The sequence below is a fragment of the Gopherus flavomarginatus genome, chromosome 4, assembly GCF_025201925.1.
Source record: "Gopherus flavomarginatus isolate rGopFla2 chromosome 4, rGopFla2.mat.asm, whole genome shotgun sequence".
NCBI classification, from domain to species: Eukaryota; Metazoa; Chordata; order Testudines; family Testudinidae; genus Gopherus; species Gopherus flavomarginatus.
In genome coordinates this window covers 162,119,850-162,146,568 of record NC_066620.1, presented here as the reverse complement: position 1 = coordinate 162,146,568, position 26,719 = coordinate 162,119,850, and the positions used below count along the sequence as shown (strand labels likewise).

The 26,719-nt window shown below is 39.7% G+C and overlaps 1 protein-coding gene across 1 annotated transcript in view; it reads left to right on the top strand.

Annotated features, from left to right (window-relative positions):
• The window catches only part of COL19A1 (collagen type XIX alpha 1 chain), a 372,962-nt gene that overhangs the window by 38,191 nt on the left and 308,052 nt on the right, over positions 1-26,719 (top strand). Inside the window, exons 5-9 of the mRNA XM_050951630.1 lie at positions 6,436-6,559; positions 6,923-7,198; positions 12,491-12,571; positions 14,998-15,123; positions 15,643-15,705. Of these exons, the coding sequence (XP_050807587.1) occupies positions 6,436-6,559; positions 6,923-7,198; positions 12,491-12,571; positions 14,998-15,123; positions 15,643-15,705 (670 nt within the window). The remainder of the gene's footprint in view (positions 1-6,435; positions 6,560-6,922; positions 7,199-12,490; positions 12,572-14,997; positions 15,124-15,642; positions 15,706-26,719) is intronic.

Sequence of the window (26,719 nt, the reverse complement as noted above, 5' to 3'; positions counted from 1 at the left end):
ACAATCTTACTGCATTATAGGTGAAACCGCATTATATCGAATTGATTTGATCTGCCGGAGCACGCAGCCCCGCCCCCTTCCCCCCCGGAGCACTGCTTTACCGTGTGTATCTGAATTCGTGTTATATTAGGTGGTGTAATATTGGGGTAGAGGTGTAGTTCGAAATAGATAGGTTTTACACCTTTGTGTTGTTCAGGGAGTGTAGAGTGCAGACTTTTTTTTGAGCTGTCTTTTTTTCCTATGGCCACGCTTTCTTTCTCTGCATTGCTTACATATTGGGTGATACTGCATCATGCCATCATCATTGCACTATGTACAGGCACAGTATAGTGCTACATTAATCTTGGTGTAACTTGCCTCTTTTTCACTAATGTGCAGTGCTGTGTACTTCCTTTACTATTGCAAATAATGGATAGCTCATTGATTGTCACGGACAATTCCTTTTACATGCTCACGCTGATAGGAGTACCTAAATCAAACACTATATTAAGCTTTCAAAGAGATTCTAAATTCCAGATCTAATATTCTGTAAGATTCTAAATTAGAAGTTTTGTTTTTCCCATATTAACATTATGGTGTTCTCTGACTTAGAGTATGTGTCTTTCTGTGAGCTCTATTGCGTATTAGAACACACCTCTCCATAATACACCCTAATTTTGGTTCTGATCAAAGGTTATATAATTTCAATCTTTTTGTCTTAGTATAACACTTTTACTAATCAGTTCTGTCTAGGCACTCTTTAAAACGGGTAGCTGCTTTTTATTCTATTATGTATAATTAGAGCCATTCAAGCAATAGAACATAAGCAAAACCTAATCATTCTTGAGGATGTCAATTTTCCAGAGCTCCATTCCCTAGATGCCTGCATTATGGAATTCACCATTGAATGGAAGCATATCCTGTAAGGCATCCATTAATGATTTTCCATTAATTGGTCACCAAGGAATGTTCATTTACTTGTGCTGTTAACATTCTTCTTTCCCTCAGAGACTAAACGCATGCCTTCTACGTGCCTTTTGTTAAATTAGGTCTTTGGAATACAGTAGCTATGCTGGCATAATGCAATTGGGATAACTGTAAAGTATAGTTTTACAATGGTCTGTTTTCCAAAGAAGTGAAGAGCATGAAGAGAGAGTAATTGTTGTTGCTTTTGGTTTTTAAATGTGATAAATCAATTAATCAATTACTTCATCTATTTAGGTCTATTGACTCACCAGTCTATTGTGAGTCTGATCCTTCTAGTGTGAATCTCATTTATAAATCTGAAATTCTTCAACATTTCCAACATTATCAGAAAATCATATGAGCATAATTAATAGATTCTGGGATAAATTAATCCCTGGTCTAACTCCATTTAAATCAGTGGAGTTACACTAGGAATTAATTTGACCCTGTGTGCTTTCTTAGTTTACTCTGAAATGCTCTCTTCCGTTGTCACTTTTCCAGATCAGCGACAAGGGAAGCAAGAACAAGCCCATTACATCTGAACTTTTATTCTGTTTCCCAAACTGTTTGATAAACAGTGAGGAAAGAGGGGTGTGTTTTTTCATGTGATGCACACTGCACAGACAATCACAACTCTCCTTTATAGTATATCTGAGGTAAACTTTCGAAATTTCAAAAGACTATTAAACGTCATTAATTTAGGCAGCATCACAAGTGTCATTGGTGCTCAATGGGGCCAACTGCAAGAATCACTGTACTTTCTTAATGTAAAGAAAGTGCCCAGAAATTTCTTCACTATATAGCTTAAAGACCTTTTTCTTTCCTTCTCCCTCTCACACCAACTTCTTCAGAATTTCCTAAACTTTTACTGCCCCTCTCTCTGACTGGTAAAAGATTTTGACAACACTCTTCTGCCTCAAGAAATACCAGCTGTTCTGACCCAATTCTCCCAGTAGCTAAAGCCCTCCCATGTCTCCTTAATAAGGTGTTCAGATATCATGGTGATAGGCACTTTAGGAAAATGAACTGTCAAACACTCCCATGCACAGATGTGCTGTGTGGGTTTGTGATGGGGTGGGGGACCCCATCCAGTGCAGGGTGAGTTCACCCCATCCTTCAAGCTGACCTCTGTTTCTAGGCAGTGAGACCTAAGGACTAAAGTCAATAGAGTTGCTCTGATCTGCAGGGCTGTAAGGCCTAATGGCCAGAGTCTATAGAATCACCCTGGTTCACAGGGCAGTGATGCCTAGCAGCCAGTGTCAATAGAGATACCCTGGATTCGCAGGGCAGTGAGGCCTAGCGGACAGAGTCAGTAGAGTTGTCCTCCAGGGTGGGGCTGTATGGCCTACTGGCCAGGTGCAATGTGTGGGCTGCCACACAGGGGGTGAGTGGCGGCCAGGGTAGGGGTACCCGGGTCCTCCCTGCTCCACTGGGTCTCAGCCCAGGGCCCTGTCAGTGGCGAGTGTGTCTGCCAATGACTCAGCAGAGGTCTGTCCACAATGCACTGACTATCATCAGGACAATGGGCTATTTCCTTCTGTGATACTCATGGTGGCAATCTGTGTGTCTTTGGGGTCTCCAGGTTCCTTGACTGGTGCAACTCCTTGTAGCTCAGACCTCCCTGGGGCATCAACAGATGTCTGGATGTCTGCTTGGGTCTTGGTGCCTTTGGCTTCCATGGTCCAGGGCTCCAGCTGCTCTTGGGTGGGAGCCAGCAAGGAGTATCCTTCCTTTCTGGCGGTCAGCCCAGAATGAGCTGGGCTGCCCCCTCTTATACTGGTACTCCACCTGGAGCATGCCCAGTAGGTATGTAGGGGCATGGCTTCTGTCAAAATGGCGTTCTTTGGACAGTTGGCCTTGATATGTCCCAGTTCATTACACTTAAAGCATCTTCCATCTGATGGGTCACTGGGTCGAGGTGAGTTACTGGAGACTGGTGAGGTGGAAGAATAGGGTGTCTGTGGCTTTACTTGGGTTGTATGTGGGGTCTTTGGTTGTCCTCGGTTGTAGGGTTTATGGTCGGTGTGCCCCCTGGGGTATTCGTTCCTCTTGACCGTAGCTGTCTTGCTTTCTGCCACTTCCATCTATCTGGCTCCAATCTCCCCCGCCTCAGCGAGATTTTTGGGTTTCCCATCTTGTATGTACCGTGTTATGTCCTCAGGAACACCATCCAAGAACTGCTCCATTTGTATGAGGAGGAACAGTTCTTCAAAGGTTTTAACATTGTGTCCTGATATCCAGGCCTCATAATTTTTCCCAACGTAGTAGGCGTGTTTGGGAAATGACACATCTGGTTTCCACTTTTGGGTTCTGAAACGCCGACGGGCATGATCTGGGGTTATCCGCATTCTGTATCTGGCCTTGGTTTGAAAAAGTTTATAGTCGTTCATTTGCTGCTTAGGCATTTCAGCTGCCACCTCTGCTAAAGGTCCACTGAGCTGTGGCCTCAATTCTACCATGTACTGGTCTTCAGGGATGCCGTACCCAAGACAGGCTCTTTCAAAATTGTCCAAGAAGGCCTCGGTGTCATCACCTGCCTTGTAGGTGGGAAATTTCCTGTGATGTGGAACCATAATTGGCGAAGGGTTGTTAGGATTGGCTGGCGCATGCAGCCCAGCTTGCGCTAAGTCCAGTTCATGTTTTCTCTGTTTTTCCTTCTCTTCACTTTCTTTTTGTTGTTTTTCCATTTCTCGGCGGTGGGCCATGTCTTCTTCTTCTTGTTTCCTTCTGTGGGCCACCTCTTCTTCTTCTTGTTTCCTTCTGTGGGCCACCTCTTCTTCTTCTAGTTTTCTTTTGTGGGCTGCCTCTTTGGCTGCTTGCTCTCTTTTGTAGGCTGCCAGTTTGATGCTTTCTTCCTTTTCTTTCAGCTCCACCTCTTTTTGTCTTTTTTCCAGTTGTCGCCTGTGTTCAGCTTCTTTGATTTGTTCTTCTGCACCTATTTTTGTATTGGAAGGCGTGGTTCCTCTTTTCTTGTGTTGGGGTGCCCTCTGGTGTTTGTTGTCTCAACTGCAGGCTCTGTTGCCTCCTGGCGTCTGCCTAGCAACGGTGTCTTTTTCCCTTTCTTCCTTTAGCTAGTCTTTTCAATGTAAAGTAAACCGGAAAAACCACTTTATTTGCATGTGTATAGTGCTGGTAATGACTCTCAATGGGAGTGCTATTGTCACAAAAGACCCTTAATAGCTCCTTAATGGTTTCTTGCTTAATATGCAAGCCACAACTGCCAGAGAGAGCAGAAAAAAAATTCTCTCTGGTTCCCTTTTAAATCCAAACTGTTTCTCTCTGCTAAAAAGCCCCTAGCAGAGAAAAGAAAAATATAATATTCCTACTGGCTTCTGGATTGTATCTATCTCACCACTGCCACTCATGTCATAACTTAGTCCCAGATTTGGACCTTAGCGTCCAAAATATGGGGGTTAGCATGAAAACCTCCAAGCTTAGTTACCAGCTTGGACCTGGTAAAGCTGCCACCACCCAAAAAATTAGAGTGTTTTGGGGCACTCTGGTCCCCCCAAAAACCTTCCCTGGGGACCCCAAGACCCAAATCCCTTGAGTCTCACAACAAAGGGAAATAAACCTTTTCCCTTCCCCCCTCAAGCTGTTCCTGGAGAGATACACAGAAGCAACTTCCGTGAATCTAAGCAGAGGGATTCCACCCTCCCCCGTTTCCAGCCTGGAAACACAAGCACTTCCCTCTTCACCCAGAGGGAATGCAAAGTCAGGCTAGTAAATCTAACACACACAGATTTCCCCCTGACTTCTTCCTCACACCAATTCCTTGGTGAACCGCAGACTCAATTCCCTGGAGTTCCCCACTAAAGAAAAACTCCAACAGGTCTTAAAAGAAAGCTTTATATAAAAGAAAGAAAAATACATAAAAATGGTCTCTCTATATCAAGGTGACAAATACAGGGTCATTTGCTTAAAAGAATACTGAATAAACAGCCTTATTAAAAAAAATACAATTCAAAGCACTCCAGCAACTATAGACATGTAAACACAAAACAACAAACCAACTTTGTACTCACAACTTGGAAATAGAAGATTAGAAAGCAGGAAATAGAAAAATCCTTCTCATAGATGAGAGGGACAGGCAGAAGACCAAGAACAAAGGACCCACACACAAACTTCCCTCCACCCAGAGTTGAAAAAATCCTGTTTCCTGATTGGTCCTCTGGTCAGGTGCTTCAGATACTTATTTCCAGGTGAAAGAGACGTTAACCCTTAGCTATCTGTTTATGACAGTTTCCTCCACCCACAGTGAGAATTTAACCTTTCCCCATCCAGTGCAGGGTGAGTTCACCCCATCACAGGGTTACGGGTGTCTGTCACAGATCCTACTTGTCTTACATTTCACTGTAAAACAGGACTGGTCCTGCCTCTTAAAAATTGTGTGCTGCTCACCTAAGGAGGCTCTTGTGTATTGTTTAGACTTGCAAGTACATGAAAAATCTTGCTCTCATGAACTGGGGCACCAATTCACTTCTTTCTGAATGGGAACACGCAAATAATTGATATGTAGGTTCAGACTCCCAACCTTTTTAGAAACTATGCCCTTTTCTCTTGATCTGTGCCTTCCCTAACTCACCTTTGGGAAAACAAGAGTATTCCAGCATAACTACCTTCATGAGTGAAGGCTTCAAGAAGCCCTCAAAGCAATAAATTATTGTACTTTTTAAATCTCACTTCAGAATCAAGACCTGAAAAAGCCCTATTTTTTTTAAAAAATAACTGTTTATCTATTTCACATAAAAAGACAAAAAGATACTTGTGCAAAGACTATTGGTAGCCAGGCAGATTATTAAAATCAGTCCATAAAAAATATAAAAACAAGAGCAAAGCAGTGTCAGTACCTCTTTTGCCCCACCCAGCAACCAAACAACCAGTAACTGATAACTGAAAAAAAACTTCACATCTCAGAAGCCACATAAATGCTTAATCTAAAACAGACAAGTGGATCACATTATATGCTTTCACATCTTATCTTGATTTTCCACATGCTCCCATTGCTTTTCTCAAAGCAAATATCTCTTTAGACTCTTCTATAATCATCCTTAAAACTCCTCACAGATCATTCATTGAATCTTTAATTTCTCAATGGAGCTATTTGTTTATCTAAATCACTCACTTTTAAGATGAACTTGGTGGGATTTCACTGAATGAATGAATGAAACATAGAATAGCATACTACAAGATGTCAGTACAGTTTTGTTATCTGTTATATGTATCTGTTGTTTACATCTGTCTCACCTATTCAAAACATTTCTTCAGTGCTGGAAAATCAATTGTGTTTGCAGCATAATATCTTTCAGTTTCAAAATTCAAAGGCTTAATTATTGCAATGTTTGGCCTCAGGGTTTCATGAGTGTAAATGAAGTCACGATTTGATACTGTGTATTGAACGTATGTCTGTTGTATCCTTAGTTCCCTTCACCCACCTTCCTTTCATATATCAGAATAAAAATAATCTTTTCTTTCCCCCTGCACCCATAGGCAAGTATTTCCAAATGGCCTTCCTGAAGAATACTCTTTAATAGCCACGTTCCGTGTAAGACGAAACACCAGAAAGGAACGGTGGCATATATGGCAAATTTTAAATCAGTATGACACCCCACAGGTAAGAATATTCTTTATTTTTCACATAGTTTTCTTTTTTGTTGGAGGAGGATAGATATAGGTTAGTGGGTCTTTCGCCTCTGGATTCAGGTCTAATTTACATAAGACAAATCTGTTGTTCAAAATAGCTTGGTGGTCATTACTAAAATCACAGAAATACAGCAGTTCAGCAAAATTTCTCCAGTAATATTGGAATGGTACTAGGTGTGTTGAAATGTAGACTGGATGGACAGTGAAAAAGATACAGGAGAGAATATTTAATGATTCCTGCCTAATCTATGCTATTAGGTTGCTCATTTATTTTTCTTCCTGGTTTATGTACAGTCCATGTTTGCTTATACTAAATTATGACTTTTTTCTCCAGGTGTCTGTCATTGTTGATGGTTCAAAAAAAGTTGTGGAATATATAGCCAAATCTGCTCAGGGAAATGTGCTACACCACACCTTTAAAAATCGGGAAATTTATCCTCTCTTTGATCGGCAGTGGCATAAGGTTGCCGTTAGTATACAGTCAAGGATTGTTTCCCTCTATGTGGATTGTAAATTAATTGAGAGATGGCAGACTGATCTAAAGGAATCCATTGACTTTCAAGGAAGGACTTTCATTGCTGCTCGAGCTGCTGATGACAAGCCTGTAGATGTGAGTTGTACCAGTGAGATGATTCTTAAAGCAAAATGCGCTAATATGCAAATCATGTTTTAAACATACTTGTAATAGCATACCAAAGAAATATGAAAACAAAACAAAATGCAAAAAAATTAATACCCATTGGGTGTTTTACACCAGTTCACTGGTCAAATTTTTCGTTATTCTCTTCTAAACAAGATATCAACTCCTGCAATCTCTATTCAGGCAAAACTCTCCATTGTTCCAAATGGGCAATATTGTCTGAATTAGGACTACAGAATTGGGTTCCTGTTTTCAATATTATTTACATTTCTATATCCATTTAGAAGTTAAAGTCATTTTGACTTATTACTACTATACTGTTTAGGGCTCACTTTATAGTAATTGTTTTGTTTTCAGTTTTCAATTTTCATATTATTTAATTTGTCGTCGAAAGGGAAAGAATGTATAACATGTTTAGCCACTCCAAGTATTTTCATGGGAACCATTAAATCCTCACCTACCCAAACATGGTAGATGTATGAGTCTGAAAACAGTATGATTCATGCAACTACAGTCAGGGGAATATCATAAGATGATTATTATTATCTTTAAATAAAATGGTGTAGTAAGAACTCTGCTGCAGTGCCAAGGCAACTGAATTTCCCTATTCAGTGATAATGGGGCCTTTATTTATCTGCTATCTGAGTCACCAAAGCAACCCTTGCATATTATAATCTATATTTTACTCCAGAGATTTTCCCTCTTATACTTTCTTGTGCAAAAACTCAGAGGAAGTAATTTGCACTTGTGAGAAATGTTAGTTAGTTTTAATATTTAGTACACATCTGCCTACCAGGTTTTAAGCCTGCTGTGTGGGGTTTAGAGTGATGACATGAAAATTTCCAACTGCATTCTACACTCAGCACATTATTATTCATGTTAACTGTTTTACTTTATTTTATATTATTAGCATAACCTAGCTTTATTGCAGAGCTTGATCCTGCACAGTGCTGAATACTCTGGTTCTGATCCGGCAACACACTTAAGCACATGTTTAACTTCAGTGGAACTACTCATATACTTTAAGTTAAGCAAGTCTTTAAGAGTGTTACCAAATGGTAAGAACATAGGAATGGACATACTGGTCTGACAAATGGTTCATGTAGCACAGTATCGTGTCTTTCAGCAGTGGCTGTTGCCAGATGCATCAGAGGGAATGAACAGAACAGGGCAAATTATCGAGTGATGCATCCCCTTTTATCCAGTCCTGGCTTCTGGATGAAGTCAGTCAGAGGTTTACGGACACTTAGATCATGGGCTTGCTTCCCTCTCCAACTTGGCTAATAGCTCTTGATGGACCTGTCCTTCATGAATTTATCTAATTCTTTTCTGATCCCTTTTGTACTTTGAGCCTTCACAACATTCCCTGGCAATGAGTTCCATAGGTTGATTAAGCAATGTGAGAAGTACCGGTACTTCCTTTTGTTTGTTTAAACCCGCTGCCTATTAATTTCATTGGGTGACCCAATTCATGTATTATGTGAAGGGGTAAATAACACTTCCTTATTCACTTTCTCCGCACCATTCATGATTTTATAGACTTCTCTACCATATTCCCCCTTAGTCATCTCTTGTCTGATGAACAGTCTCAGTCTTTTTAATCTCTCCTTTTATGGAAGCTGTTCCATCCCCCTAATATTTTTTGTTGCCCTTCTATGTGCTTTTTCAATTCTAATACATCTTTTTTTTCGATGAGGCAATGAAAAGTGCAAGTAATATTCAAGATGTGGGCGTACCATAGATTTATGTAGTGGCATTATTGTATTTTTTTATTATCTATCCCTTTCCTAATAGTTCCTAACATTCCGTTAGCCTTTTTTGACTGCTGCTGCACACTGAGCAGATGTTTTCAGAGAACTATCCACAAGATTTCTTTCTTGAGTCATAACAGCTAATTGAGACACCATCATTTTCTATGTATAGTTGGGATTCTGTTTTCCAATGTGCATTACTTTGTATTTAACAGCATTGAAATTCATCTGCCATTTTATTGCCAAGTTACTCAGTTTTATGAGATCCTTTTGTGATTCTTTGCTGTCAGCTTTGAACTTAACTATCTTGAGTAATTTTGTATTGTCTGCAATGTTGGCTATCTCACTATTTACCCCTTTTTCCATATCATTTATGAATATGTTGAATAGCACTGGTCCCAGGACAGATCTCTTGGGGACTCCGCTATTTACCTTTCTCCACTGTCAAAATGACGACTTATTCATAACCTTTGTTACCTATCATAGAATCATAGATTATTAGGGTTGGAAGGAACCTCAAGAGATCATCTACCAGTTACTGATTTATGAGACAACTTCCCCTCTTATTCCATGACTGCTTAGTTTGCTTAAGAGTAGTTGGCGTGGGACCTTGTCAAAGGCTTTCTGAAAGTCCAAGTACACTATATCAATTGGATCACTGTTGTCCACATGCTTTTTAACATCCTCATAGAATTTTAATAGATTGGTGAGGCATGCTTCCCCTTTACAAAACCCATGTTGACTCTTCCCCAATATATTGTGTTCATCTACATGTCTGATATTTCGTTATTTACTATAATTTCAACCAGTTTGCCTGGTACTGAAGTTAGGTTTACTGGCTTGTAATTGCTAGGATTGCTTTCAGAGCATTTTTTGAGAAATTGGCATTATATTCAGGGCCATCTCTACCCATACACAAAGTATGCAGCTGCATAGAGCACCAGGAAATTTGGGGTACCACATTTCCTGGTGTCCTGCGCAGATGCATGCTGCTCCAGCCCCTGCCCCACCTCTTCCCCATGGCATCCACCCCTGCTTCACCTAAGCCCTGCCCCAATGCACCCCTTCCCCAAAGCCCCCGCCCCAATGCTCTCCTTCCCCAAAGCCCCCGCCCCTGCTCCACCCCAGCCCTACCTCCACTACCCTGAGAACTGCAGCAGGGCCAGGCCTGCACTCATCGGCAGTAGGAAGTGCAGTGACACAGCCCAAGCCCACTCTGTGCCACTGGTGAGTGCTGCGGGGGGGGTTCCCTCCTAATCCCCTAGCCAGCCCCCATCCCACCCGCAGAGGGCTACCCCCCACCCACATGGGGGGGTTTGTGTCTGTGTAGGGCCCCAGAATAGTTAGGGACGGCCCTGGTTACATTAGCTATCTTCCAGTCATCTGGTACAGAGGCTGATTTACGCAATAGATTACATACTGCAAATAGTAACTGCAATTTATATTTGAGTTTCTTCTGAACTCTTGGGTGAATACCATCTGGTCCTGGTGACTTATCATTGTTTAATTTATTAGTTTATTCCAAAACCAGCTGTATTGACATCTAAATCTGGGACAGTTCCTCAGATTTGTTATCTAAAAAGAATGGCTTGGGTGTGGGAAATTCCCTCCCATCCTCTGAGGTGAAGACTGACACAGAGAATTAATTTGGCTTCTCCACAACAGCCTTGTCTTCATTGAGTGCTCCTTCAGCATTTTGATCATCCAGTGGCCCCACTGGTTGTTTGGCAGGCTTCCTGCTTCTGATGTACTTACACAAAAACTAAACAGCAACATTTTTTTTTCCATTAGTTGCTCTTCAGATTCTTTTTGCCCTGCCTAATTATACTTTTACATTTGACTTGCCAGAGTTTTATACTCCTTTCTATTTTCGTCAGCAGGATTTGACTTCCAATTTTGAAGGATTTATTTTTACCTCTAACCACCTCTATTACTTTGTTGTTTAGCCAAAGAGAGATTTTTTTAGTCCTTTGCTGCTTTTTTTCATTTGGGATATACTTTTAGTTTGAGTCTGTATTATGGTGTTTTTAGTTTCCATGCAGCTTATGAAAGTGAAATGCCTGTGACTTTTAATTTCCATTTAACTAGCTTCCTCATTTTTGAGAAGTTCCCCTTTTTGAAGTTACATGCTACTGTGGCAGGTTTCTTTAATATTTTTCCTCCTACAAGAAAATTGCATTTAATTACATTGTGGTCACCATTACTGAGCTGTTCATCTATATTCCCCTCTTGCATCCGATCCTGTGCTCCACTTAGGACTTAATCAAAGATTGCCTCTCCCTTTGTGGGTTCTGGGACCAGCTGCTCCAAGAAGCACTATATGGTGTCCAGAAATTTTATCTCTGCCTCCTGTCCTGAGGTGACATGTACTGTCCTGAGGTGACAGTCAATATGGGGATAGTTGAAGTCCCCCATGATTATTCATTTTAGTAGCCTGTCTAATCTCCTTCAGCATTTCAAAAGCAGCATCACCATCCTGGTCAGGAGGTTGATAGTATATTCCTACTGCTATACTCTTATTATTCAAGCATGGAATTTCTATCCAAACAGATTCTATGATCAAGGCCAGAGTACTTAGCATCTTGCAGGTTGAAGCCCATATTTATTTAAAATGTATAATGTCTCCCCCACCCCTCAGGACCTGTCCTTAAATCCTAAATATAGCCCAGCCATTAACACATAATAAAAGACCAAATTTTCAGTGGACTTTGCCAGCAGGGAATTCCCCTTGTGAAGGGAACTCCATTGGCATAAAGCTGGTGGAGGCCATGGAGATAGTTCCTGCACCACCAAGCACTCTTGATACTCCCCAGTGTATATGGTGTTTTGGAGGAGAGAGGGGTGTGCTGGGGCCAGGGCAGGATTGAAGAGAGATTGTGGGGGAGCAGAGCCGTGCCATGCCAGTTCTCCTCTGATATAAAGTACTTTACGCAAGTGATTTAAGCTAGAATAGGTAGGTCACTGCACTAACTTTTGCCAGGACTATAATTAGCTAACTATAATCAGCTTCCTGGGGTTACCTCCTCTCTGACAATCCATCCTAAAGTATTCAGAATAAAAGACTTGATTCCTGCTCTTCAAATGACGTAGTGGAAAGGGCCAGACAAAGACCTGTCCAAAGTGATAGATCATACTCTGGCTCTAGTGGATTGCTAGAGGGGCTCACTCCAGGGATGTGTGACATTGAGAATACACTTCCGTGAGTGTTTAAAACTCAGGACAGATAGCAAGAGAGATGCAGAGGATTACAACTTCCATGAAGATAACTGGGTCCCATTATAGGATTTACACTGCAGTAGCTGAGAGAAGAATTTGGTCCGTCATACTCATGTGATTTTTCATTAAGTTCTGAATGTGTCTGTTTCTTACATATTTAAGTCAAACGTGATATTTTCAGAATGACCGATTATAATGGCAAGTTTGGAAAATTACATAGTTTCCATTAGTGCCTACATATAGTCCTTTTTTACTGTTGATATAAATCCCTACTCTTTTTTACATTTTTTAATAGATTGAACTTCGCCGCATAACAATTTATTGTAACCCAAAATTTGCAGCTCAAGAGACCTGTTGTGAAATATCTGAGGGCATGGTAGGTTATTTGTAAAAATGTAAATATAAAACTGAAAATGCTTTAATCTTTTATGACAAAACTTTCACCTTATTTTATTTAAAGAGTGTAAACAAGAAGCGTGGCAACATTAAATTGGTCTTGCTAAAAATAGGATACATTTTCCAGAAGAGCTTTTGCTAGGTGAGTTGTTGAAACAGGATAGCATTGGAAGGCAGCACTTCAGTGAAAGAGGAATATAAGGGACACTGTTCCAATGAAGAACACTGGAGGCTGCCATGCCCCGTTTTCTAGATACAGTTATCCATACTAATTAATAGTTGAGGAAGTCACAGGTAGAGTGATTAGAATGTAGATCTTTCCCACTGAGCTAAAGGAATGTGTGGTTCCAGAGAAAAGAGAGACTTTTATACTTGATTATCATCTTTACTTATGATTCCATTATGTGTAGTCAGTGGGGCTTGTCGAAGGGGCATTACAAACCTGTATGAGATGGAATGGGGTGGGGGAGGGAATGAGGACAGCACTTTTGTTAACATACTTTCATTTTACTACTATAAGGAGAACAGAAATAAAGAAATAAACAACTGAATGTCTTGTCACTGACAACAATATTTTTATCTTTGATGTACTTTGCATTTTTTGGATATGCACATAGTACAGATAAGGTGCCATATTCATTGAATTTTGTGGAGTTACTTTTCTCCTTTGTTTTGACAGATACAAGCTATGTGAGTTTGAGGTCACTGGGATTACTCATTTGCTTGAAGCTGAGCATGCAAATAAGTGCTTTACTGAACCAGGCCCATATTTTTAAAATAGTTGTACCTGAGTTGTGCATGCAAAATGGGCACTAGATCACAACTAAACACAGATTTGGAGAGAAGAAGAAGCTGAGAAGGAGGGAAATCAGATGGATAGGGCAGCTTGGAAACCATATGCAGGATGAATAATGAGTCAGGCTGTCCCTAGAATATACACATGGATTTGAGAGGGCAAAATGGGCTTCCCAACCATCTCCTAAACCTCCAAAAAGCCAAACAAACCACAGGATGGATGACCACTAGTGTATCTCAGCTGTAAAGAGACAGGGAAATGGGAGAAAAATTAGCTAAGATTAGAACAACAGAGTACAGTGTGTGTAAGCAAGGAGTAGGCAGATGTGAGGTCAGAAATGTAGAGTGGAGCAAGCTTGTGAAGAGAAATTTCAATTTTAAATAACACTTTTATGTTCACATACATTTTGTAGTTTATTCCTGGTGAGAAAAGAGACTTCCTCCTTAATATACAAACTACTGGGCTGAGTAAAATGAGTGGCATTTCTGTTAACTTCTTGTGTACAGAAGTGCAATCATTTTAAACAGGCTGTGATACAACTAAAACATTTAGTTATGTATGGAAAAGGTCATAATCAATTTATGTTTGCAGTATTGTAGCCATGTTGGTCTCATGATATTAGAGAGACAAGTTGGTTGAGGTAATATATTATATTGGACCAACTTCTGTTGGTGAGAGAGACAGGCTTTCGAGCTACACAGCAATTTTTCAGGTCCTTCTTTATCCACCTTGTCATATTGAATGTATAGCATCCTTAAAGTACAATTCAACTACACGGATAAAAGAAGCTTTGAATTCTAGTATATCTTATTCCACAGACAAATGACAAAGCTCCCTGTTCAGAAAATGTAAAATGACTGGCCTAAACATTGTTACTTTATTATAATTATCATAAACTTAGTTGCTTTAAATGTAACTATTGTAAGCAATTTTATATTTTTGGATTTTATAAGCCCTTTCTTAGCAACAGTAATGGCTAAAATTGCATTTTTTTAAAAAAGAAAAGTTTTTGTTATGAAGCAAAATTCTGCACAAGAGATATATTCTGGGTGAAATTCCTTGACTGCAGGATTACAGAAACCCTGGTTATGTCTTCATTAGAATATGCTAGTTTCTGTTCACCTGACTTTCAGTGTACCTAATGAGTAGCCTCAGCCTCAGCTCAGATGGTTTCCAGACATTTGAGCATTGGCTTCAGTGTGGGAGTTTTCTGAATGGTAAACCCAGCAAATTACATTACAGAAGTGACAACCTCCCTCCTTGCCCATGATTACTTTTAATCATTTCCTGCGGTGATCAGGTGGCTCAGTAGCCTTTTATTCCCCTCTTCCACTTTCAGGGAAACTAGGACACACTGTGACAGGAGAGATCAGGGATTTCCTAACATTGTATTACAATGTTAAGAGTGACTTATATTTTATTTATAAAACAGGAATATTTGCCTAGGTTTGGTTTCAGTGCAGCAGGATCACACATCTATAGTCTTCATTTACTGGTGCTGTGTGCAGTAACCTGAGACAAAAAAGGCTGAATAGGAACAATGTTTGGATTCTTACTTGTCAGTTACCAGCAGTGGACTCAATTCAGAATAATCATTATTTCTATTTTAGTGCCCACTGGAGGACAGTTTCATTACTACTTCTTCGTCACCAGTGACTGTTCATGTCAACAAAATACACGCTCTTCCAGTAACACAGCAGGAGTCTAAAGACCAATGCCTCTGCTTTCCAAACAAAGTATGAGAGTCGTCTTCTACACATATATCCTTTATCTTGCATGCTTTGCAGATTCTCAAACTGTTATTTAATGCACCATGCTGTTTAATTGATACAGGTGTAGAAATTCTGAATTTCTTTGGAGGTACGGAAATGGTTTATTTCTGTGGTACACCTAGCCTTTTATTTGGAGGTTAAGGTAAAATAAATGTACATTAAATTAAAAGTTAATGTTTGTTGGCTTTACAAGATTAAATGTCTTGAATTCACAAAACAAATGGACTGTTGTTGAATCATCTTCAGAAGCAGCATGAAAAATGAAACCTATTCTTACACAGTTATATTTTACCTAGATTGCTTATGTGAGAGTCCACTGTTTCCTGGACTCTTTATCTTTTCAGTGTCAGATAACAGCACCGTATCATTGTCCCAATGTTAGTTCCATATTTATCTTTACTGATTTATATTGTTAAAGTTCCTGTGGTAGAAAAAGGAAAAATATCACATATTTCTGTTATCTGAAAACTCATTTTTAAACAGGGTGAAGCAGGATTGCCAGGAGTAGCTGGTTTGCCAGGCCAAAAAGGAGATAAAGGAGAAAAGGTAAGATGCCAATCCTCTATGACACCTGCCAAGGTTTTACCTCTGTTTCTTCCTTCTTTCTGTAACAAGACAGCTTATACAGCTTTTTTTTTTAGAAATCCTCTTATACATCTATTAAATATAACAATATAAATATGAAATTAATTATATTATAATAAAACAGAACGGCACCCATCCCATGGTCCCTCAGTTTTCCTTGTGCTTTTTTCCCCTTACCACCACTGTTCTGGACACTGCAGGAAGACAGACAGGAGACCCAGAATGTGGTTTAACTAGACCAGTGCTTTAAGGAACATCTGTGTAGCCTTTTATTTTATTTAATGTAAATTATGCTATTGTGGGTTCGTCTTTGGTGGCTTCAGTTTCAAGCTCAACAGAGTTATTTTTGTTTGTTCTAGATTTAGACCTCATAGAAACACATGAAACCACAGGCAAGTAACACATACAAGAGCAAGGTTCACTATTTTTTAGCAGTTTAATTAAAGTTGCCAACAAAGTTATAAATGTTACAACATATGCAATTCCTAAATATAATCATGTATCACTTATAACTACATACATACATCCTTCTAAGTGGTGTTAGAGTCTGACGGCCCTGTTATGGATTGATCATCAATACGGGGATGGTCCCATAGGAAACTAAGTTTTCCTACTCTGGGCATCCTTTTTTATAATGTGATTTTTGTTTATAACCTACATTCTGCGCATGTACATGGTAGTGTCAACCCTCTTTTTTTGATTGGTAGCTGAAAGATTACATTTTAGATTATAAAATGCAAATGTAAAAGCAAATCTTGTCTCCAAGGCCTAAAATAGCTAAGCTAAAATCTTGCAGGCCTCAGCATTTTAGCTTGTGTTACTTATATTGAATACATTATTCCTCTAAATACTATTAATCTTATACTTTTATAATTCTATAAATTAACTCTACTTAATATATATATATATACACACACAATAAATATAGATAATATAACTTATTAATTAATTATAACATTACACAATAAATGGATAATAAATTAAAATCATTGACTATATCTGGTAACTGTCTGGCAATAACTCATCCAGTGCAGGTCATCTTTCCTTTGTAATCCATATCACCTGGGTCACCATACCATAGCCCTCACTCCTCACACACACCTCTGAAAGGGGAGCTGTGGCTCCTATCTCTACATTCCCTCTCTACATTGGATTCAGAGGTGTTTGATCTGTAACATTCTGACTATTGGAAGGACCCTCACTCTCTTGGCTGTTGCCACTTCCTCAGTCTTTCACGCAAGCATGATCTGCCAGGGATTGATGCCCAGACTTCATCACAGAGGGTAGGGTTGCTTTGCCTGCCCCATAATGTGTGGGCACTAGCCAGAAAATTCATAAGCCCATCCTAGTCTGCTGCCTACCAGCTGTCTGTGGTGGAGCATACATCGTGGGCTGCTGCTAGGTTTTCCAGGATAGATGAAAGTCCACCATTTTGCAGCTTTCAGGTACAGAATTTAAGTTAGTCCTGGAGATTATTTTTAACATCTCAAAACTTTTCAACCAAGTAATGCAAGTATTCTGCAAGTAGCAAAAGTCAGAAGTCATAGGGTATTTGCCTGAAGTTTAATACACTGAGATATAATTTCTCTAGCAGTGGTTTTCCACTTTCTGTTGAACTGAGAACTTTACCTTGTTTCCTATTCTGGAAACAGCTTCCACATCCTTAGCATGGTGTGTGGCTACTCAGAATCTTACTTAGGCATGTGCTGATTACAATGTATTTTGGATCAGGTGATATAAACAGCTGAATACACATCATCTGTGTGTAAAAAATTTAAGGGAATTTAGACCTCATGAAAAGTGCTAGACTGACATCCCTGGAGAATTAAGTATTTTATTATAGCAATAAGCTGCTCCAAGGTGTGCATACATAGGCTATTGGTGAATGCCTTGGGTATATTTCAGCAACAAAGACTGAGTGCCTTCAGACATCAAAGTGTTCATTGATGCACATCCTGCAGTGATTTATGGCTATTAGAGTATGGTTCATTAATTTACATAAGAACATAAGTGATCTCTCTCTCTCCTGCCATCCTTCTCCACCCTCTGACAAATAGAGGCTAGGGACACCCATCCTGGCTAATAGCCATTAATGGACTTAACCTCCACGCATTTATCTAGTTCTCTTTTAAACTCTGTTATAATCCTAGCCTTTACAACCTCCTCAGATAAGGAGCTCCACAGGTTGACTGCGCACTGTGTGAAGAAGAACTTCCTTTTATTTGTTTTAAACCTGCTGCCCATTATTTTCATTTGGTGGCCCCTAGTTCTTATATTATGGGAACAAGTAAATAACTTTTCCTTATTCACTTTCTCCACACCACTCATGATTTTATATACCTCTATCATATGCCCCCTTGGTCTTCTCTTTTCTAAGCTGAAAAGTCCTAGCCTCTTTAATCTCTCCTCATATGGGACCAGTTCCAAATCCCTAATAATTTTAGTTGCCCTTCTCTGAACCTTTTCTAATGCTAGTATATTTTTTTTTAGATGGGGAGACCAAATCTGTACGCAGTATTCAAGATGTAGGCATACCATGTATTTATATAAGGGCAATAAGATATTCTAACATCCTGTTTGCTTTTTTGACTGCTGCTGCACGCTGCGTGGACGTCTTCAGAGAACTATCCACGATGACTCCAAGATCTCTTTCCTGATTCGTTGTAGCTAAATTAGCCCCCATCATATTGTATGTGTAGTTGGGGTTATTTTTTCCCATGTGCATTACTTGATATTTATCCAAATTAAAGTTCATTTGTCATTTTATTGCCCAATCACTTAATTTTGTGAGATCTTTTTGAAGTTCTTCACAGTCTGCTTTGGTCTTACTATCTTGAGCAGGTTAGTATTGTCTGCAAACTTGGCCACTTCACTGTTTACCCCTTTCTCCAGATCATTTATGAATAAGTTGAATAGGATTGGTCCTAGGACTGACACTTGAGGAACACCACTAGTTACCCCTCTCCGTTCTGAAAATTTACCATTTATTCCTACCCTTTATTCCCTGTCTTTTAACCAGTTTTCAATCCATGAAAGCATCTTCCCTCTTATCCCATAACAACTTAATTTACATAAGAGCCTTTGGTGAGGGACCTTGTCAAAGGCTTTCTGGAAATCTAAGTACACTATATCCACTGGATCCCCCTTGTCCACATGTTTGTTGACCCCTTCAAAGAACTCTAGTATATTATGATTTCCCTTTACATTAACCATTTTCACTTTTGCCCAACAATTTATGTTCTTCTGTGTGTCTGACAATTTTATTCTTTACGATTGTTTCAACTAATTTGCCCGGTACTGACATTAGACTTACCAGTCTGTAATTGCCGGGGTCACCTCTACAGCCCTTTTTAAATATTGGCGTTACATTAGCTATCTTCCAGTCATTGGGTACAGAAGCCGATTTAAAGGACAGGTTACAAACCATAGTTAATAGTTCAGCAATTTCACATTTAAGTTCTTTCAGAACTCTTGGATGAATGCCATCTGGTCCCGGTGACTGTTACATTTAACAATTAATTCCAAAACCCCTCTAATGACACTTCAGTCTGTGGCAATTTCTCAGATTTGTCACCTACAAAGGATGGCTCAGGTTTGGGAATCTCATTTTAATTAAAAGGAAAAAAGTGTCTTTCCACTAGGAAAAATACATAGAAGCAGGATAAGAGAAATTACTAAAGAAAAGGACTCCTAGAAGACAGGAGGAGTAGTTTAAAATGGCCCTTTTCTTTCTCCACCTGCTCTCCCTGCCTTCCTCCCCTTCTTTTTCCCTTCCTCTCTTACTAAATTCCTAATAAACAGAATTGGCAGCCTTAAATCACCTCCCAATTTAGGCACTTCAAGCCTTGTGAAGCTAGAGAAGTAACTGGGCAATGTTTAAGGTGAAGTTTAATTTTAGGGACATGAAGTGGATTGAGGCTCCCAATTAAGTTTCTTAGGAATTTGGGACGGGGCAAGAGGAGGCAAACACAGGAGATCAAAGGTGAGGCAGAGATGTTAAAAACTTTTGCTGCTTTTGTAGCTAATACCCATAAACGGTGGTAGAGAAACAGAGCATAACAAAGAAAAAAATCTTTCTTCTTACATACTTTTTCTTTTACCCATAACATAATGGTGAGAAATAGTCTCTTTCCTTTGATGAGGTCTCAGCTGTGCACCATTAAAAGTGGATGCATCATGAAAAAGATTTAACCAGCCATTAGAACTTGGCTGGGGAAAATTGGAATTCTCAACCATTATGATCTGATGTTCTCATCTAATTATCCACAAAACACACACAGCTCTGGCAATAGCATCATTGCAAACTTCTCTACATTACTCTGCCAGTGTGCCTCTCTTCTCCTCTGGGAATGGGGGAGAGAATGGGACATGCTTAGAGGATGGTGATATTAATTAATTCAGCATGTGGATTTAGTTCCTGTCTTTTGTCCTGAGTTTGACCACAAGGGTACTACTTAGTGCAGTTATGATTGTTGTGTTTTTTGTGATGTGGAGGTCTGTCCATTGGGCACTGGACTGAGGTCACAAACTCATTGAATTTAATTGGCATCAGATTCTAGCCATATTTAGACAAATCTTACCCTGTTTGGATTCAAACCAATGACCCAGAATTTTTTGTTCTCTTCAGTTAGGACCACCAAAATATATATTTGGTTCACTGTGTCTAACCTGCAGTGTTAAGTCTCCAGACATTTACATTTTTCATCTGTTTTAAGCAGTAGCCTTAAAGTTTTCAGTCTGCCTGAAAAAGGAAAGAAAATTCTTCATGTAAAAAACCATAGTCACATACATACAGACATGCTGGTTGATAGCAGCAGTTGAACTTGGGAACTTCAGAACTGAATAGAGGCCTTTCTGCTTGAGCTGAGAGCTCCTTTGGCAGTGTGAAAGTGGTAAGTTGTAGTTACTTGGGCAATCCATTACAGGGAGACATTGTTGCATTTTCTAGACCAGTGTATTGCAGTTACAAAATGAGAGGTTCTCAAAGCACATTTCCCTTTTTCAGTATTTTGCTCCCATGTATGCCCATGCACGTCATGTGTCAGCATATACCCACTAACTCTAGAGAACATTATGTGGTCTCTGTCAGGCTCTTCTTTTAGCCTAAGCTCCCCTGACTCCTGCTAACGCTTTTATATTTATCTAAAACCCTCAGGATGATTCACTTCATATCTGGTGTTCATTGCACTAATTAGTGGTGGGCAACTCTCAAAAGCTTGGAGACTTAATTTAGATATAGACCCAGAAGTTTGGACTCCTGTTAGAAATGTCAGTTTCTTGGGTGTGCAAAATTAGATTGGATTTCTTATGAGAACAACTTTCTTTTGAACTTTCTTGTATTTCTTTCTTCTAATTAGACCACAAATTCAGTTAGAATGGCTTTTAAGGTAGCTAGATATTTCTGTTTCTGGTGCCAAGTGGAACACAGATGTGTAAAGGTGCAAATGTGAAAACTTAATCAAACCTAAAAAAAAAAAGCTGCATTTAGGTTGGGTTTGAGTAATGAAGAAGGTTCATGGAAGAATAAATTTTCATTTTATCTGGACCAGTATGTCCATTCCTGAGGACAAATGCAGAAATGTAATACAACACTTAAGAATATTTATGTGCACTAGGCCAAATTATGTCCACATTTCCACCCATTCACTGTATTTGCATGTATCTTGCTAACAAAACCATGGCCTAATGTGTGACATAATCAGTTGGTGCTTTCCTTCTCATATCAGATTCAGTTCTTGAAACTATCTTGTTGTTCTTTTTAACATATTTTGCTTTAGGTCAGTTTTGTTGTATGTGATTCTACAATTGTAATGCATGATAAAAGAAACAAGGTACCATCTTTTGTATTCAGTACTAGCATATAACTTTACAGTAGGTGCACCACATAATGGCTGCATGACATGAAGATTAAAAGGTCAATTTCCTTTGAGGCATTTTGGATAGTTAATGTAATGAGATTGTCATAAACAGATAAGTAAGAGTTAATAGAACAGAAGTACTTCATATCTCTTTTGCCTGTAAAGGGTTAACAAGATCAGTGAGACTGGTTGTCACCTGACCAGAGGACCAATCAGGGGACAGGATACTTTCAAATCTTGAGGGAGGGAAGTTTTTGTGTGTGCTGTTAGTGTTTGGTTTTTGTTCTCTCTGCGTTCTGAGAGTGACCAGACGTGCAACCAGGTTTCTCTCCAATCTCTTTGATACAGTCTCTTATATGTCCAGAATAGTGAGTACTAGGTAGATAAGGTGAGTTAAGCTTATGTTTGTTTTCTTTATTTGCAAATGTGTATTTGGCTGGGAGGAGTTCAAATGTGTATTTGGCTGGAAGGAGTTCAAATTTGTATTTTACTGAAGAGATTTTAATTTGTCCTTTAATACTTAGGCTGGGAGGGTATTCCCAGTGTCTATAGCTGAAAGACCCTGTATCTATTCCATTTTAAATTTACAAAGATAATTTTTACTGTTCTTCTCTCTTTAATTAAAAGTTTCTTGTTTCAGAACCTGATTGTTTTTTTTATTCTGGTGTGAGACCTCAGGGAACAGGGTCTGGATTCACCAGAGAATTGGTGGGGAGAAAGGAGGGAAGGGGGAGAGAGAGGCTAATTTCTCTCTGTGTTAGGATTACTGTCTCTCTCAGGGAGAGTCTGGGAGGGGGAGAGAAAGGAGGGGGGAAGGTGCGTTTTCCTCTCTGTTTAAGATTCAAAGAGTTTGAATCACAGTGATCTTCCAGGGTAACCCAGGGAGGGGAAGCCTGGGAGAGGCAACGGTGGAGGAAAGGGTTTACTTTCCTTGTGGTAAGATCCAGATGGTCTGGGTCTTGGGGTTCCCCGGGCCAGGTCTTGGGGGGACCAGAGTGTACCAGGCACTGGAATTCCTGGTTGGTGGCAGCGCTACAAGTACTAAGCTGGTAATTGAGCTTGGAGGAATTCATGCTGGTACACCATCTTTTGGACTCTAAGGTTCAGAGTGGGGAATTATACCATGACAGAGATGATCAAAAAACAATGCGGGTAGTGTAAGATGTGCAAAATTGCTTCCACTTCAGACTGGGAAATGGTTAGCATCATAAGAAGGGAATATGTTGCTGTCCACACAATCATTATTTAAAACTTGGTTTTGCTTTAGGAGAAATCTTGAAGGAAAATTGAGAGGAACTTTTTATTATGTTGATCTGGTAAACTTCCACCCTATCCGCTTATGACTTGACGGAAGTGAGCATTGTCAAAAATGTAGCAACTCTCCTATTATCTGTAACATATATCAAGACTCTGAAGTGTCTGCTATTTATTAAATATTTTACTCAGTAAATACCTTGAGTTCTGTTGAAAAGAATTGTCATTATGTTGCCATTCATAGTGAATATTAATGATAGGTTTAAATACATTATTTAATGACAGGTCATTGAGCTATTTCAAAATTTAATTATACTGAATGGATTTCATGACCCATAACATTGACAAGATCTTTTCTATGTTCAGTTAATGAAACTATTACCATCTTTAGCGCATTTAAGTATCATTGCTCAGTGGTTGGATGGATGAGCTGACAATTTATTTCCCTCTGGTTGTTTTAGCATTCCTTCAAGGTCTGTTATCATCTTGTACAAATCTGAGACAAATGGTCCTCTACTCTCTTGCAGCCATGAACATCTTTTCACCCATTTCTCCTTCTTTCCCTGTATTCCTCCTTCTCTAGAGATCCCATTGCATAATAGCCCATCTTTTTGTCTACGTTCACTCTGGAACCATTACACCATTACAATAAATGTAGTCCAACTTTACTAATTCTGGGTCACTGAGAACGAAAATGATGCTTAAAATTGTTGATTGGCTCTAGTTTTCAAGATATGCTATTGGGTCAGTATATACGACCCTTGACTTGGGAATGGCGGAGGATAAGTGAGTTATAAAGGGAAGGGATCTCAATTTAAACCAGAAATGACTAAAATACATCTTTGACTGGATCTATGAATAAATCTATGACTAGGTTTGGACAGTACTTGCTTTTTAGGCAAAACAATGAATGATGCAATCTGAAGCTGGTATTGCATCATACATGATATGAATTGCATCATGTTATTCCTAGAAGTCATGGATGATGCAATCATAACGAAGCTTACATCACTCTGCTGAAGAAATTGCCCTATATCAGCTCTAGAAATCATACAGTGTCGTGCTCTCTTATTTGTCAGTGTTTGATTTTGCAAAGGGACACATTTCTGTTTAGCCAAAGTGAGCAGAGATGCCTCGTACTTGTGTTAACAGTGCAGATAACTTCTGCTATGTTTGTGGTGAAGTGACTTTTGCATCACAAAAGCGCAGTATAAGCACTATGGTTAAGAAAGCCTATCACCTTTCTTTTGGCTGCAAAATTGGAGATCAGGACAAGAGGTGGGCCCCACACATATGCTGCAACACTTGTGCAACAAATCTTCACCAGTGGTTGAACAGGAAAAGGAAATCTATGCCTTTTGCAATGCCAATGATTTGGAGAGAGCCAAGAGATCATATCAGCAATTGTTACTTCTGCATGGTGCTTCCAGTTGGGAAAGGTGTGTCAAAGAAGAAAAAGTGGACTGTGCATTATCCAAACATTCCATCAGCTATACGCCCAGTACCCCACAGAGAAGGACTGCCGGTTCCTGATGCACCTGAATCATTCTCACTTGAGTCAGACAAGGAAGAGGATGAAACTTCTGGTCCTGAACCATCAGTGTCACAGGACCCACATTTTCTCCCATCCTCCTCCTCTGAAGCACACCTCATAACACAAGGTGAAGTGAATGACCTTGTCAGGGATTTGGAACTACCCAAGAGTAAGGCAGAGCTGTTGAGCTCCAGACTACAACAGTGGAATCTCCTGGCAGGCTATCAGGGCAAATGGAGGCCATCAATGCTTGCAGACTATTGCTGGACCGTGACAAGAGATGCTCCATTTAATGAATACAAGAGACGAGCCAAGAAGCGCCGAGTAGACACTGAAGAGGACTAAACTATGTACATAATAGTTTTTTGCCTTTTGTTTCATAATAAATTTTATTTATATAACCCTTTTGCTGATTTTTAAAGTGTTACATAAACGGACAGGTGAAATATTATCATGTAAAGCAACCATAAACACATGAAAAGACCTAGGTTTACAATTTATGATTAAAACTCTACTATCTACACAATATACATAGACATAAAATGTAAAACTTAAATATCTTAGAAACAGTAGCCAATCAGTTGTTTTAATTGTCATATTTGAATTCAGCACATCAAAGTACATAATAAAGATCACATTTTATCTCTGAAGCAGACAACTTCTCAAAAATTGTAGACCAGTGTTATCAGTATCATTCCAGAACTGTCCAGAGTTTTTTTTTTTTAATTAGTAGTGCAAGGTTCTCTGCTCTCACAAGGCTAAGGCTCTTGGTGTAACACTCCCGTCTGCAGGACCATAGGACTGAGCAGTTTTGAATGACAAGTGGGAAATATTTGTATTGTACCCTTTATCCCCTTCAAACTGACCCTGTGTTCAAGGTTTGAGATGTATCCATAAACCTGAAGGACTATGTTTGTACTAAGGGAAAGTCTGTGAGGCCTTCTCAAATATCTTCACCTTCTCTTTTTAAATAATTAGAGTAATTGGAGCAGGGCAATGGGACCCTGGTCTTCCACTTCCCCAGTGGATGCCCCAACCACCAGCTACAGAGTCATTTTCTCTCTTTCTCTCTCAGGTCCAGTGCCTCTTGAAGTATTTATCCAAAGTGGAACAACTTCAACAGGAGAGATTGAGGGAGTCCCACATCAGACTATCCCATAAATCAGTGATCCGAGCACCCTGCTGAGAGGTGGGAGACCCCTGTTCAAATCCTTTCTCCACTCAAATTAGAGGGGGTCAATGAACCTGGGTCTCCCACATTCCAAGTGGGTGCTCTAACTACTGAGTTAAAGGTTATAAGGTGGGTGGCGGCACCACCACTATCTCCAGCCACTGTTTTGTGTGGAGGGAGGCAGGTGCCTAACTCTTTCTCATAAGAAATTATGTAGGCACCTAAGCCACTTGACTCCAGGAGTGGTTTCCTGGTTGTGGATTGCTGGCAGAGATAGGTGCTTCTCTGAAACCCAGATGTAGACATCTAAGTCCCTAAGAGGTGGGGGGATTAGGACACACCCCTCTCCTCAGCATCTTCCATTGGCTATTTTAGGCAGCTCTCCGCCTAACTTGCTGGCTTTTCTGAATCACATTATTAGGTGCCTAGCTATAAGTCCCTTTGTGGATCTGGGCCTTAGTGCCCTGGGATTAGTGTGTCCCCTTCCTGCTACCTATCCAAGAGTCAGTTGTGTCCTGGCCTCTCTCCAATACCTTTGGTGTATATTGGTGATTGTCCATTCCTGATGGTCCCTTCAATAAGATAAAAAGTAGGGGAAGAGGCAACCGGGAACCATGCCCCCCGTCAAGTATCAGAGGGAAAGGCTGCCTGTCTCCAGGAGAGGTGCAAGGTCACCTGAGCCTAACCCTCAAGGTGTTTTATCTGCTCTCAACTCAAAACATCAAGGATTTCACAGTAATTGAAAGAAGAGGCTGGTAATAGAAAGGACCACAATGCAAGGGAGAGAGATGGGATTCCTGTGGTTGTCAGAGTGTATTCAACTATGGTATAACTTCCAAACAACACAAATAGATGGGTTTGCTTCCAATCTTTGTGAATAAAATATTTGGATTCAGTTCACCATAACCTGCAGGCTCACACAGCTCAGGTTTTGAACTCAGATTTTCTTCTACAACTAGACCACTAATCTTGTCAGATTATATTAATCAGTTATATTTCATAGTGCATGAACATTTGTTACAGTGCAGTGTAGTTACACTGTAATTACAGTATGGTTCTAATTTTTGATATCTTTAATCACCAGTAATCTTTATAATCAGATTCTTAACTCAAGTGCCCAACTCCCTTTTGTGCCTTTGAAAATATTCCCCATATTAC